The sequence below is a fragment of the Antechinus flavipes genome, chromosome 3 (assembly GCF_016432865.1).
Source record: "Antechinus flavipes isolate AdamAnt ecotype Samford, QLD, Australia chromosome 3, AdamAnt_v2, whole genome shotgun sequence".
NCBI classification, from domain to species: Eukaryota; Metazoa; Chordata; class Mammalia; order Dasyuromorphia; family Dasyuridae; genus Antechinus; species Antechinus flavipes.
This window is the reverse complement of record NC_067400.1, coordinates 42435752-42451932: the sequence shown is the minus strand read 5'-3', so window position 1 is coordinate 42451932 and position 16181 is coordinate 42435752. Positions and strand designations below refer to the sequence as shown.

The window sequence follows — 16181 nt, the reverse complement described above, 5'->3', positions numbered from 1 at the left end:
TTCCAGCCCATTTTACAGATGAGGAAACAGATAAAACAGGATCAAGGAACTTGCTTGGGGTCACACAGTTGATAAGTGTCTGAGGCAAGCTTTGAATTCAAGAAGTGGAATCCTGCCTCCAGGCCCCTTGCTCTATGCACTGTGGCGCCCCCTGGCTGCCCAGTCATCCTTAAATAGATCCCTTGAATTCATTTTTAGTTTCACTAAGGAAGCATCCCTGCAGTACAGACAACAAGGGAGTGATTGCATTGAATTTATCCCAATTTGTAAGTGAGCCTCAATTACCCCTTCTTTCCCAGTGGAGCCTTATAACTTTTATTTGTAATCCCTTAGGCCATCTCAGTCTTCCTGAACTCTATCTGGTCACTGGACCCAGATGTTCTGGAGGGGACAGGGAGGGGGCTGACCTTGCCCAGCCTCCCTCATTTAAGTCCAGTTCACTTGCAGGTCACAGCCTCCCCTCTCTGATGTCACAGTCCTCCTCGAGAATCAAGGACAAGCAACAAGGTCACCCTCTAATCTCAGATTTTAAAAGGAAAATCTAGTAAATTGGCTAAGTTTTTATGCAATGAAAGTAAGTGAGTGTGCTTTATATTTGAAGTTTAAGGTCCCAGCAGCAAAAAAAGGCCTCCCCGGAAATTATTCCTAGTATCTGATTTCATAAAAATCAGATGTCAACAGATTTACTAAGAAAAACTCTATTGTTTCACAGAAGGAAGTGAATTCTGCCAGCTCTCATATAGCTGAGAGGTATCATATGTTAGCTTGGATGAAAAGCCTAATTAAAGCCATTCTGCCATTTGGAATATTTTAACTGCTGATAACAGTTCTACAATGTCTGTTAGTTCTTACTGCTTCAGAAGCACCCATGGTTTTATCATTGTAAATATGCTTTGCCTCCATGTAAATAGCTGACAACCTTGACATGCCTCGTGCCATGGAAAAGTTGCTCCAGCCAAGAAAACGATCCCTTGATGACTAGGCCCAAGGGTACCTGAGCCATTGGAACTTTTGCTGGGCCTTTCCTCAAAGTTCCTCTGCTTTGGGAGACCTGCCAGAGCTTTGCTGCTGCTGCCTGGGAGACCCCAGAGTCGCCTCCGGGTACAGCAAAGTGACTGATGAGCTCTTTTACTGTGTAGTCTAAAGAATGTAAATCAACAAAATCACGTGTTCTGTGCGGAAATGGGTATAATGGCCATGCCTTGGGACCCACAGTGCGGGGTTTATGTTTCCTGATGGTTGTTGTCTGTTTCCTGTAGCATGAGGATGAACCACCTCAGAATATGAAACCGCCATTATCTAAGACAGCTCTGAAAAATCAAAGAAAACATGAAGCCAAGAAAGCTGCCAAGCAGGTACCGCAACTGTGGTCGCTCCGGGGCTCTGGGGTCGGTGGGCTCGGAGCTGGTCTTTTACCTGAGATGAGAGACATTGAATGTGTCCTTTAATTGAGAAAGAAAATTCTGAATAACACCAAGAATACAATGTCTGGAAAGCATAGGATTTTGTGTCAGGAAGGTACCCAAAATATTTTCAAGTGAAGTCATAAAATGAAAGACTCAAAGACATAAGGCCCAACACTCCCTGCATGGACCGAGGTGATTAATACCTTTCCAGTTGTAAAGGATGGACTTGGACTTATCCCAGCATCTTCTTGGGGCACATTGATGAGACGGCTATCTGAAGTCACCCTCTCGGGAGTCCTGTAGTCCAGCAAGGCTTTATGTGGGGGGCCCATGGCCTTGGTCTCGTTGACTTACAGTTACAGGCCACAAAACATAGTAGCTGCCAGATACCGAATTAAAGGAGCCAGTTGGGTAATTGATGGCAGTAAGCCCAATCAGTTTGACCAACAGGTTCAGCTCGAAGCATTTCTTTTTGTTAGGCAGATGTCAGACCCTCAATTTATATCTCACAGTGTATAAAAGATAAAGTCACATTTTGATTTCTACATTTTATACATCTGGACTATGGTGGTTTAAAATTTAGTGTTTGTGTTTTCTTGGACCATTGTGTAACAGATAAATTCTTACAGGAAGCCAGAAACGAAGGCAGTCAGGATTTGGCCCTTAATCCAGCTCCACAGCAGAACCCCCCACGGAATGTCTCTCTGCCAACATCGGGAGACCCTGAGGTAGACAAAAAAATCAAGAACCTGAGAAAGGTAAGGGGCTTCTCCCTAAAAGGACAAACACAAATTGCCCAGAAAGGAAGGTGGGGAGGATCATCGGAGATGGGGAGGATCATCGGGTGACGGGGCTTTCTTACAGATGGAGGGGTGGGGGAGGAGATGAGAGAAGCTTGGACTTATCCTGGGCTGTGACATTGTAAGGGAAGGAGGCTCTGGTTCTGGGCTCATCCCCAATGACTGACCAGGTTCCATCTTAACGTCCAGCATGTCTGCCAAATGCTGCATGTTTGTGCAGCCGTGGGGCCCAAGCTGTCTTACCCTGAGCATGACTGGCCATTTGGGTCTGAGAAATGGAAGCCGAGAGGTCAGTGAGGTGCCCGGAGTCTCCCCTTCTCTTAGTGACGGGTGACACCGTCCCTGGAAGCAGGTTCCTCGGCTCTCTAGGGCTTCTCACTGTTAGTTCTCACCTGGGGAGTCCCTGGGAGCTCCTTGATGCTGGGTTTAGTTGGAAGTTTGGGGATGTTGGGAGGTGGGAGGGGACAACATCTGTGGCCACTGGGCGCCCTCTAGAGGCCAGGAAGTCCTAGAGCTAGGAGTGTGGCTACAGATATGGGGAATGGGAGTGGGACATAGCCCTGGGGGTGGAAGGCAGGTTCTGCAAATGGCCCTTTATTTTATTTTTTTATTAGCTTTTTATTTACAAGATATATGCATAGGTAATTTTTCAGCATCGACAGTTGCAAATCCTTTTGTTCCAACTTTTTCCCCCTTTCCCCCCCATCCCCTCCCCCAGATGGCAGGTTGACCAATACATGTTAAATATGTTACAGTATAAATTAAATACAATATATGTGTACATGTCCAAACAGTTAATTTGCTGTATAAAAAGAGTCGGACTTTGAAATAGTGTACAATTAGCCTGTGAAGGAAATCAAAAATGCAGGCGGACAAAAATATAGGGATTGGGAATTCTATATAATGGTTCCTAGTCATCTCCCAGAGTTCTTTCCCTTGGTGTAGCTGGTTCAGTTCATTACTGCTGTATTGGAACTGATCTGGTTCATCTTCATTGTTGAAGAGGACTGCCCTTTATTCTAACCTTGCTGTCACTCATTATCTCAAGACTTTTGTTTTGAGGCTCCCGAAAATATTTTAACATAACTGAAGAAAATTTATTTTTAGGGAATATTTCTAGTTGGTATAGAATGCTTTTCCAAAAGTGACAGAAAGGTGTTGCACGTGTACTTAATGAGGTTCTTTCCCCGTGGTGGTGCTAGCAGATTTCCTCTGGAGTTTTTATCCATGCCGCCAATGTTCTCCTCTAACTTATATCAGTTTCTGTTGTATTTGTGGTTACTGTTAGTTGTGGATACTCCTATCCTCCTATGGAATGGAGCAGAGCCACTCTTCATAGGGTACCCAGGGATTCTAGAGTGACATCTGGGACCAAGGAAGAGAGATTCTGTTCTATGTGGCTTATTCTGGCTTAAGTGGCTTTCTCAAAATTGGCTTGTTCTCCCCTCAGATTCAGATAGCTTCTTTTAAACTTTGTACTTTGTAAATAGCTTGTTACATTTTTTTACATTGCCATTGATACCTAAACTTTTAAAAAATATACTCCCTCCTGGTCCTTCTGCTACAGTACTTTGATTTAAACAAAATAGGATGATTGAATTGGCCTTATTCTAATTTCAGATCTTTTTTAAAAATCAGTTTGTATGTAATGACTAAGTCTTCTAACACTCTTTTTTCTTTCCCCCTCCTTTAATCTCATTATTTGATTTTAACAGAAACTGAAAGCAATCGAACAATTGAAAGAACAAGCAGCTAGTGGTAAACAGCTTGAGAAAAATCAGGTATTACCTTCTGTCTTGCTTTGAGATTATAGTTCTTTTTTAGCTTACTTTTCTGAAATAATTTATCAGCTAGGAGCATATAAATTCTGTTTTTGTGTGTGGTTTATTTTGGCATGTTAGTTCTTAAAACAAATTTTTTTCTTTAAAAAAAATGACTACAAATAATTTTACAAATCAAGTTTCACTCTCTTCCATTGAAGTCCTATACCAGTGCCTTGATGTGATTTGGAGGCGATCCTGGACGAAACCATGATTGAAGGCTTGAGTCTAATTGCCTCAGCAGACCTGGAAAGACTTCCCGTTTGTGACCTTGTGACAGATGGCTTACATTTCTCTTTCTCCCCAGAATCAGGCTGGGCAGTAGATTTATACCCAGCCCCCATAGACATATCGGTATAGATACATGTATACCTGTATGTATATTAATTTGCATAACACATTTACATGTATCATGAGAATGTCTAAAGAGCATCTGCAGAGGAAAATGGGGAGAATTGCCAGAGGCATCAATTCAGAGTGCCCACATTGAAGAAATCACAAATTATTGATCTATCGTTATGTTTTCACTCTAAAACAGATAAAATTACATAAATATCTGTCACCATCTGGTCTGTCACTGAAAATCATTTCAATTTTCTATTCATTTTTTTCACTGACCTTGAGATACATGGACCCCTCCATGCCTCCTTCACCACTTGCTCTATGTGGGTCCCTTGTGTAACTGGCCCAAGCCCAATCTTCCTGACAGTTTTTCTTAGCCACAGGATGCAGCTCTGCTCTCACCCCTCCTCTGTGTAAAGGTCAGAAGAGGAGGCCATATAGGCAGGCTGGACTCTTCTTTCTCACTAGGGCATTAATAGAATGTGTATGCAGATAACATGATTAAATTGGAGTTTTAAAATTCAATTTTTAGAAATCTTCAGCCCAATAATATTTTGAAATTTTTCTTTAGATGGAGAAGATTCAGAAAGAAAGTGCCCTCCTACAAGAGCTGGAAGACTTGGAGTTGGGTGTTTGAAGTTTTGTGGAAAATCAGTTACCTGAAATCAGTGCAAATACATTCTCTGTATTAAACTTCCTAGAATAATTAATTTTTTTTGTTTCAAATGGCTGAGTCCACACACCTGTACATATTTGCTGTTCATCTATATTTCTAACCATTTATTTTAAAATTTGTGCATGTGGGAAATTATTTAATAATGTTTATTAATTAAATTTTCATTTCCTAACAAAAACAGATATAGAAATGCTTATGATACAAATTAATATTAATAATTAATATTAAGTATCAAAAAAAAAAGCATGTCAGTTGGAGAGTATATAAGTCTGACAGATTGAAGATCCCATGCAAAAAAAATTGCAACAGAACCCAACTGTTCAGTTATTTTCAATTTCTACAGAACCTTAAAATTTAATAAATAACATTTTAAATTTAAGAATTTTGGTTTTGTGTTAGATCAAAAATAAGAATTCTTTTAATTATTTTACACAGTATGTCCTAAAATAAATTTGTATCTCCAAACACTCAGGATGATTCTCTATATCAGATTATTTTAATATCAGAAATATAATGGGTTGCTCCTGTGATCCTTGCTACTAGGGGAGACCAATGCTAGTGAATCTCTTGAGTCTGCGAATTCTAAGCTGCCACAGAGTTACAACAGGTACAATGCCTGTATTAATTCTGGCATTATGATAGTAAACCCATTTCAGGGTACACAGGATCCCCAGCCTGCTGAGGGGAGGGCTATATACCCAGGCCAGAGCTCCGGTATTATGAACTATAAGCCAGGGCAGCAGCCGCCCTGCAAACATTTCAGGGAGAAGAGTCACCAAAAGAAGAACTTTCAGCAAACTGTTTCCAAACCTTTACACTAAATTGTTTCACAGGGCTAATACTTACAGCTTATCTTTGAATTTTCTTCTATTCCTTCCTACCCCCCACTTAGTAGTATTTTATTTTTCTCAATTACTTATCAAGATGGTTTTCAACATTCATTTTTATAAAATTTTCCAAATTTTTCTGCCTCCCTTCTCTCCCTCCCCAAGATAACAAGCATCTGAAATCTGCTTGCTGTTATTTCTTAATATCACAACTGTATTTGATTACATTTATAGACCACAACTTGTTCAGCCATTAATTGATCGATGGGTATCCTCTCAGTTTCCAGTTCTTTTCCACCACAAAAAGAGCTGCTCTTAAATAGTTTTATGCATGTAGATTCTTTTCCCTTTTTTGTGATCTCTTTGGGATACAAATCTAGTAGTGATTATGCTGGATCAAAGGGATAGATGTGGGGTGATATCTCAGAGTTGTTCTAATTTGCACTCAAATAATCAGTGAGTTAGAGTATTTTTCATATGACTGTCTTTGAATTTTCAAAACAGAACATTTTATACCAAGCAACATACTTCAGACTATCAAGAGCTGATTCCTTCAGGTCACTACTCCTTCCACCAGCAGATGCCCCATTACAGAGAGCTAATGGGCAACCAGCAAACACGTCTGAAGTGAATAGATAGGGTATGTTTCCAAACAAAAGACTAGAGTGAAGAAGAGTCTCTCTGGTGTTCTCTTTCCAGTAGTAAACTGTTGGTCTACCTTATAAACAAGAGACAACCAATTTTAAAACACATAAGCAGTGCCTTTGTCAAACTCTGACCTCTTTGGTGCTGTGGGAGAGCCTTCAGCAGCCTCAAAGGTTATTCTGGTGGAGCTGGAAAAGCTCATAATGCGAGTCCATCACTTGGGTCTGCTTTTCAGAGAGAGAGAGGATCTATCAGAAAGCTTTTTTTTCAGCACAGTGACTCATGAAACATTAAAGTACAACATGACCTTCCACTTCCTGGGTCTTCCTTTCTATAGCCCAGATTGATTGGTATTGATTGGTAAAAAATGGAACAGAGAATGCTAAACTTGCATCTATAAACTTGGATTTACTTCACACTCATCACCTCATCAGGACCATGGTGACGGCCCTCTAGTAGCCTTCCTGCCTCGCCTCTCCACTCTATCCTCTATGAAGAACAGTGATTTTCCTGATGTACTATCACCTGAGGCCGGCCCTGCTACACCATGAACTATAACAGCCCCTGCTTCTTCTAGGACCGGTTATCAACCCCACCCTGCCTCTCCACTGCTGGCGTTGTTTCCCACTCCACGGGGTGTGCCAGCTTACCTGCTGTTTCTCACCTCTTCTGCTTCACCCCATACCAAGATGCTCTCCTTTCTCACCTCCTCCTCCTAGAATTTTTGGCTCCCCTCGAGGTACGGCTCAAAAGCCATTTTAGTAAGAGTCTTGTCCTGTCTCCCAGCTGTAAACGCCTTCTCCAAGGATTTTATCCACTTAACTACCGTATCTTACCATGTGTCCGTGTTAACAGGTAGTCTTTGCCATTCAATTGTGAGTTCCTTGAGAACATACTTTTTTTGTATTTATATGTCTGACATAGTATCTGGCATATAGAAGATGCTTAATAAATATTGGTTGATCAGTACTCTTTTAGTCTTTGGCTAAAGATTGAATTGCTACAAAACTGATATATTAGCTATAAATGAAGCTAAAAAGGTGCAGCTAAAGGGAGGGGCAGTGGAAAAGTTCTCAGGCAAATAAAAGGAGGGAAAAGTTCTTATTTGTCTCAAAGTGAACAAAAAATTTTCTGAGACATTGCCCTTTTGCCTGGTAGTGTTTGTGATCATAAATACACCATGAAATATTATTGTTCTGTAAGAAATGACCAGCAGGATGAATACAGAGAGGACTGGTGAGACTTACATGAACTGATGCTGAGTGAAATGAGCAGAACCAGGAGATCATTATACACTTCGACAACGATATTGTATGAAGACATATTTTGATGGAAGTGGATTTCTTTGACAAAGAGACCTGAGTTTCAATTGATAAATGACGGACAAAAGCAGCTACACCCAAAGAAAGAACACTGGGAAACGAATGTGAACTATCTGCATTGTTGTTTTTCTTCCCGGATTATTTATACCTTCTGAATCCAATTCTCCCTGTGCAACAAGAGAACTGTTCGGTTCTGCAAACATATATTGTATCTAGGATATACTGCAACATATCCAACATATAAAGGACTGCTTGCCATCTAGGGGAGGGGGTGGAGGGAGGGAGGGAAAAAAAAAATCGGAACAGAAACGAGTGTCAATATAAAGTAATTATTAAATAAAAATTAAATAAAAATAAATAAATAAACAAATGAATAAATAAATAAATACACCATGAAGATAATTGCCACTTTATGTACTAACACCCATTGTAGGGGCTAAAAAAGAAAAACAAATCAATACACTGTGAAGTTTTAAGATTTTCATGAGGATTTTATTTTGAATTTAAATACCAAATAAAAATGGGCATTTTCATAGACATGGAGCCCACGAAGGAGCTACAGCATGAAACTACAATTCTCTTGGCTATAGGATGTGAGTGCTGGACTCGTAATCGGGAAAGCCTGAGTCTGAATCTCTTCTCAAACACTTGAGTAGCTGTGTGACCCTGCACAAGTCACCTGACATCTACCTTCCTCAGTTTTCTCAGTCGTAAAAAGAGACACTAGCACCTACTTCACAGAGTTGTTGTGAGGATAAAATGTAACATGTCAAGTGCTTTGTAAACCTTCACGTGTCCTCTAAATATTGGTTATTCTTATGTAAAGCTTATATGGATAGCCCTTAAAACTTGCATAGTAAGTTCCTTTTACAGTTTTCAAATCTGTTCTGCCTATCTGTGCATCTTTCTGGCCTTTGTGCATTTTTTAATTTAAAAAAAAAATGATTCAATCACTCTTGTTTCTTTTTATTCTTTTTGAAATTCTATCCTTAATCTAATCCCTCCTAAACCCAGCAATTGAGTGGTGGGAGAAGAAAAATAAAACTTTTTTTTTTAATACACAAATTTTTAAAATTCCACATCCTGTCAATTTAGTCTACATTATCTTGGATCCACCCATCCCCTCTATGTTTAGCAAATGGGATAGTAGGCTTCTTTATTGGTCTTCTGAAGTCATAGTCATTGCATCCATCAGTATTCTCAAATTTAAAAGTGGCTTTTCTTCATAATGTTCTGGTCCGCTTATTTTATCAGTTCATATTGGTCTTGTCAGGTTGTCCCAAGACCATTTTATCATTCCTTGCAATACAATAATTATTATATTCATGTACCATAATTTGTTTAAGCATTTTTTATTATGTGAAAATCCCCTTCATTTACAGCTTTTTGGTAATGCAAACAAGCCACAAAAATTATTGGTATATATGGGTGCTCTTATTCTTTTTTTGATCTTGAGGCATAGATCCAGTAGGGACAACACTGGGTCAAAGAGTGTTCACAGTTTGATTTTATTAGAACCTCAACAAGTCAGAGCTCCAATGAACAGCACGTTAATGTACCTGTTCTCCAGTGACCCCTCCCAACATTTCTCATTTTCCTTTCTTGTCCCCTTTGCCAATCTGATAAGTACCTCGAGTATCCCTTTAATTACTGATGATTTGAAGCATCCCCCCCCCAATGCCTTCATTAATAATTTGTATTTCTTTGTAAATTGTCCGTTCATAGTCCTTTACCTATTGGGGATCAACATATAAGTTGAATCTGATAATTTCCATGGGAAAGTGAAGGAAAATAAGAAGGGGATGAAAATAAAGACAATCTCCAATTCTTAAAAAATTTAAATGATAAAAAGTAATATAATAATGAACATAATGCTCATTATATGCCAAGGACAACAATGATTACTTCATTAGATCTTAACTATACTGGGAGGTAGCTGCTATTACCCCCACTTTACAGATGAGGAAACTGAGGCAAATAAATGATTTACTCAGTCACTTAGGTAATAAGTGTCTGAAATCAAATTTGAACTTGGTTCTTCCCGACTCCAGACCTTCTGCCAAAATAGCCTTTTAGCTGCTAAAATCAGTAGGGAGAGTCCAGGAAAAAGTTTAATCAGCAAATATTTGAGCTTGTCACGGAGGGAGAGGAGTCAGCATGGAACTTCACCAATGCTGGGTATGAGCTCAGTGGGTGATTTTGAAGAGCCTTGTCTCACAAAGAAATGGAAGATAAATGCTTTGTAAGAGAACTTGGCACGGGACTCAGACAAGCCAAGTCATTCTCACCATGCTTTAAAGTTAGCATGGAGCTTCTCATAAATCATTTCATTTACTGGTAGAAAAACAGACATAAAAAGGGATAGATACACTAGTCTTTCTACGTCTCTAACAAATCATGGAGAGTCGGGAATCTCAACGAGTCAGGGATCAAAAACTAGGAAAACGGCAATAGCCATTAAGAAGATGAAGTTGGGAAAAGAAGCCAGAATCAACCTCTTGAAAGTGACACATTTTGAAGGCATTTGGCATTCAGTTTTCAATGTTAAGATTACCAAAGAATAACACAATTAGAGAGACAACTTGAAAAAACACCAGCAACTCCAGATCCCCATGTGTCTCTCATGTCTTTCAGAGTAATAGGAATAATCTCCAAATGTGGATGAAGCTTTAATGAAAAAAGGGAATCGATTTCTGTAGGTTAACTCTTTCCAGTAGACCTCATATTCACCGTCATGCAGTTAAATGACATATAGAGAATATAAGAATCTTTTATCCTCAAACAGAGGGTCTCCCAAGCATGCTAAGATGGTCGTTTTTCTTCAGTGACACATTGTGCTTTGCCATAAAGTGGGGAAATAGTCTCATTGCAAGGGTCCAATAGTGGATTAGTGCATTTCTTGCATAAAGTCCAGAAATAGAAATTTCTAGGAAAAGTTTTTCAGCTCCTGTTTGCAGATAACATTGTGCTTGCTTCTATTTCCCCTACAAAGACAAAATCACTTTGTTGTTTGCCTTATCTGGAGAAGCTGGAAAAGGAAATGAGAAAGTGTTCCAGGTGCCTTTGCAAAGAAACCCTCCAAAAAGGACCACAAAGGATCGGATATGACTGCAACAATTGAACAATAAGGGTTAACTTTACCTTGCTTGTTCAAAAGGAATTGATCTAACTATTCATGTTGAAAAGCAAAAAAGTGATGGAAGAAAATACACTGTTTAAATTATGTTTAATTGGATAAGGAGGCAATTTAATCCATCCTCGTGTGTACTTCTGATGTGCTGTAAATAAGTAGTGAACAGATCCCAACCCTCCATGGGTATACATTCTCTTAATGGCATGTGTGGTACACAAGTATACAATGTGCACATATACCTATGTGTATATATACACATAAACTTACAATATGGACGTATACATAACGGCTATGGAATATATATATATATATATATATAGAGAGAGAGAGAGAGAGAGAGAGAGAGAGATAGAGAGAGAGAGAGAGAGAGAAAATGGGAGAGCAGTATAATCTAGGATCAGGAAAGATCACATAAAAAGGGCTGCTTGGACTGAGTTTTGAAAGAAGTGAGGGATGGATTATTTGAGACATTCTAGATAGAGGAAACTGGCAGTGAAAAGGCATGGAGATGAGAGAGTAGGTTCTGAGGGTGAGAAACAGATAAAGACCAGTTTAGTTGGATTGCAGAGTGCAGGAATGTGAACCTTGGCTTGGAAGGTATGTTGCAGAGAGGTTTTAAGGTCTTTAAAAATCAAGTTGATACTTATACTTGGCAGAAGTTAGGGGATATGTGTGTGTATGTATATATATATATATATATATATACACATACACATATATATACATACCTACACACACACAGACACACACACATACTGCTGTCTGCCAAAAACATGTGCTCTTAATCAGAAAGAAAGGCAGTAACTGGTATTTTGAAGAGTCTCAGGGAAGGTATCAGGGTTTGTCTTCTTTAGTTTGTTGTTATTGTTCTAACTCTGAAGAAAGAAAGAAGCTGTGAGCTTCCTGGGAAAGAGCAGAAGTCACATGAACATTAGTTCTCTGAATCATAGAGATTCGCTAGTTGGAGAGAGAGCTGAAAACCAGCTATGGTGAGGAGTCTGGCCCCAAGGGTTGCTGCTTAAACGTTCAACAACCTGTTCTCTGAGGGAGAGGCTTAATCTGTTTTTCTGCATTACTGTTTTAAGTCTAGGCACTTGATAGAATGATAAATCAAGCCCTGATTTGTCCATTTGCCAATTTCTGGAGTGTAAATATTCACAAGGAAAATTTCACAATTGGCTCATGGACGTTTTTGAGCTGCTTCCAGCACATCCCTGCCTGGACCATAAAAAGCATCCAGCTGATGCCTAAAGCACAACTTAAAATGGTAAGTGGGAGCTATTTCAGAGAAAAGGCTCTGGGGGTAGAGACAGGAGACCCCCGATGTGGGCTTTAAGCCAAAACTTGGAGAAAGCTGGGGAAGCAAAGGGACGGGGGAAGAGAGCGTTCTAGGCAAGGAAAAGAGCTAGTGAAAATGCACAGTCCAGAAATAAATTGTCAGGTGCAAGGAACAGTGAGCGTGTTGTTGGATTGTAGAACAATCCTTCAAGCAATGCACACATACTCTGTACTCAAGGACTTTCATGGCTCCGGTTACTCTCCTCTGAACAGTCCAAATGATGGATGTCCGTCCTATACTCTGGTGCCCAGAACTGATACAGGGCTCCGGACTGGTGTCCCCAGGGCAGGTGTTTGCCTCTTAATTCCTGGGAGTGATAACCTCAATAAGACCCAAGATTGCATTGGCTTTTTGGTTCCACTCAAAGCTCAGTTCATATCTCCAGAATTTACTGCTTATCTCTGTTATTATGTTTATTTTACTCACTAGTTTTTGGTTGTTGAAAAGTCCACCTACCCCCAAGGCCCAAGGAGCTTTTCAGACAAGAATGGAGGCAGGCAGCCCATAGCCCACTGCCCTAGTCCTGTACAATCCTAAATCTCATCCCAGACAGTGACTGAGAAGTCCAATGAGCCACACAGTGGTATGGCAGAACTGCATAGAAACACCAGCAGGAGCCCCTGGGCTTTGGAAAGGAGGGCAGCCAGGAGAGCCGGCATCAGCCCCCATGGAGAGGAAAGCAGCCAGTGTGGTCAGTCCCTGGAGAACGGCTCCAAGAAAACCCCAAGGCAACTGTGCTCAAACCCCATTGGGGACCTTGGAAGGCCGGCCACCAACGCACTTAACGGAGAATGGCTCAGGTCCCCACCTCTCTGTCCTGAAGGAACAGCTCCTGACCCTCCACGTTCAGGGGAACCTCATTCCAAAGGGCGCCAGTCAAGGCGAGTGGATGGGACTTGGACAGCCAGTTGGTAAGTGTGAGGCCGGACCTGAACCTGGAAAATGAAGCTTCCTCGCTCCAGCCCCTGCCCCCTAACTGCCTCATCTTCCTGAGTTCAAAGCTGGCTTCAGGCCCCTGCAGGATCCTGGACAAATCACTTCGTTGTTTGCCTCATCTGGAGAAGGAGCTGGAGAAGGCAATGAGAAAGCGCCCCAGTGTCTTTGCAAAGAAACCCCCCAAAGGGCCACAAAGCATCCGATGTGACTGCAGCAATTGAACAGTAAGGGCTAATTAACTTTACCAAAACCACAGTCCTCACATGCCAGAAGAGGGCACTAAAGAGTGGTGTACAAAGTAAAAAGGGGGGAATTGGAAATTCCTGGGACTTGCAAATTACCCAGTGATCTGGATAAAATACGACCCCTTCTCTCTTTCCTTTCAAAGCCAAGTGGCCGTCTTTGCCACCTATTATACTCTGTGCAACCTTCTATAAGCTGGAGTCTACCTCCCCACAATCCACTAAAAGATACTTTGTGGTCACCAGGGATCTCCTTCCAATGATAGTTAAAGGAAATTATAAATGGATTAAACCAATGATGGCTAAATTCCCCAGGCTAGCCCACAAAAGGCCATTTAACCCATAACATCATAGTGAAGTCAAGTCAACAAATAGTTATTAAGCAATTACCACATGCCAAGCACAGTGCTAAGCACTTGAGAAAGGAAAAGGGGAAGAGTACCTCACAGTCTAATTGGGGAAAGAACATGAAAATAACAGTATACAAACAAGACCCATACAGAATAAATTGGCAATAATCTCAGAGATTAAGGAGCACTGAGAAAGGATTTTTGTAGAACCCATAACTTTAGCTGAGCCTTGAAAGAAAGCTGGGGAAACCATAAAATGCAGATAAGAAGGGAGAGAGTTTTGGTGGAAAGGCAAAGGAAGAAAAAAAGAAAAGTAAGAGAGAGAGAGAGACAGAGACAGAGAGAGAAAGGGAAGGATGGGAAAAGATAGAGACAGAGAAACAGAAACAGAAAGAGAGAGGGGGGAAGGAAGAAAGGAAGGAAGGAAGAAAGGAAAGAAGGAAGAAAGAAAGAAAGAAAGAAAGGAAAGAAGGAAGGAAAGAAGGAAGAAAGAAAGAAAGAAAGAAAGAAAGAAAGAAAGAAGAAAGAAAGAAAGAAAGAAAAGAAAGAAAGAAAGAAAGAAAAGAAAGAAAGAAAGAAAGAAAAAAAAAAAAAAAGAAAGAAAAAAAGAAAGAAAGAAAGAAAGAAAAAGAGTAGGAGAAGAGAAGGGTGAGGAAGAGGAATCAGTTTTAAGCCACTCAGAAATAGTCACAACTAGATTAAAAAGAACTCAACAGTAGTTGAGTTGGTTCACCAAGGGGTCAAGATGGGGAAGAGAAGAAAATTTCCAGGATGCTGCTTGGGAAAGAATTGAAAGATAGAGAAAGAAAGAGAGAAAGAGAGGTAATTATTAAAGGGATTTCAGAGTTCATGAAAATGGAAGTGGAATACTTGTGGATATTGGCAAGATCAAGGCTATGTGCAGCTGAAGTGGGATGGAGCAATAGGTCATGGGAAATAATTCCTGTCAACAAAGCACATCAGGGACTGAGGGGTTAGAATACAAACATGATGGCTCTGTAGATATTGATGATGAAGGAAAATGTTTGTTTTTTAAATAGTAATACTGACAGGACTGATTTAGTTTGAGTTTTCTTTTCCTTTTTCCATCTTCATCTATAAAGCTTCCTCACAAGGTGGGGTCTAATTATATATCACACCAACTTTCTGCTGCTTCATTGTTCTACTATTCCTAATTACATCTTTTGCATATAAACTCCCACCCATTTCTTTCTCAGCAAGATTTTACAAACAAATTTCTATTCTAAATCTGGATTGCCCTTGGTTACCAGGTGTCTGGTTGACAAAGAGATCAAGTGTTTCTGGGATGATTGGCTTCTAGCCTCCTTTAACTTCTTCATGGCGATTGCTTTCTACCAGATAGAGAACTCTGGGGAATGGGGACTTGGAGTTGACACTTTTTCTTTATCGGTTTTCACCTGCCTCCTTTTTTCTTTCTTAGCAACAATAGCTTGAATGGATCACATTACCACTGCTGTAATCAAATGCTATAGTTTATCTTCATTCTTTCTTCTAATTGGGTGACCTCAGCTGAGAGGTGTCTTTATCTTCAACCAAGAAAAAATGAGAAAATGAAACTTCCTAGAAAACCACCAGGTCTGACATATTATGCAATATTCCACACTACACTCTACTTCCTTTTTAACACCCCCCCCAAAAAAAAGCCCTTAATGACTTTTAAAAACTGCAGCCATTTTTAGAAATAGGTGTTCTTTACATCTCCTCCCTCACCAAAACTTTTTTTATATATGTAACCTCTCCTCAAGGCTAGAGAGAGGAAGGACAGTTCTCTGCAGCATGCTGAATCTCAAAATAGACATTGCCTTGGTGGAGAGAACTCCTTAAAACTTTACATGTTCACAGCACATTATAAGAAGAGAATTCAATATGAAACTGTGAATCTCCATTTCATACTGTGCCCCTTTTTAAATAAAAGTAGTAGTTTGGGGGAGAGATTGGGCAAGTTTGTAATGGGCTGAGGCTTGAGTTGATGCACTGAGGTCCCAAGCACATGAGGCTAAATAGTAATTGGACCATACTCTATTAATATATAAGCTTGGAGAAAGAATGGCCCCCACCCACTCTTTGTGTAAGTCCTGATGTGTTGTATAGGAAATGACGATTTTGGTGGGTGGAGGCAGGGGAGTGGTAAAGGGAAGCAGAAAGAGAGACTGCTGGCTGGCGTTTTGACACAGCTGCCCGCATTGCTATCGCGACTGCCCTTCATCTCCGATCCCCCTCTGCTGGCTGACTTCCTGTCTCATATTGCTATCGCAATCCCCCCTCACCTCTACTGAGAATAAAGATTGAAGATTTTTCCCTTAACCTGAATTCCTGACTCCG

The 16181-nt window shown here is 40.3% G+C and overlaps 1 protein-coding gene across 4 annotated transcripts in view; it reads left to right on the top strand.

Moving 5' to 3' along the window:
• Positions 1-16181, top strand: part of EIF2A (eukaryotic translation initiation factor 2A) — a 91287-nt gene that overhangs the window by 25631 nt on the left and 49475 nt on the right. Inside the window, exons 11-14 of one of the 4 annotated variants that reach the window (XM_051983267.1) lie at positions 1260-1355; positions 2036-2164; positions 3922-3987; positions 4940-5426. The exons of 1 other annotated variant lie outside the window; for it this stretch is intronic. In XM_051983267.1, coding sequence (XP_051839227.1) covers positions 1260-1355; positions 2036-2164; positions 3922-3987; positions 4940-5005 — 357 coding nt within the window. In that variant the 3' untranslated portion in view covers positions 5006-5426. Of the gene's footprint in view, positions 1-1259; positions 1356-2035; positions 2165-3921; positions 3988-4939; positions 5427-16181 lie in introns of those variants that run through there. 2 more of the 4 variants (XR_007951625.1, XR_007951626.1) reach the window with 2 other exon arrangements.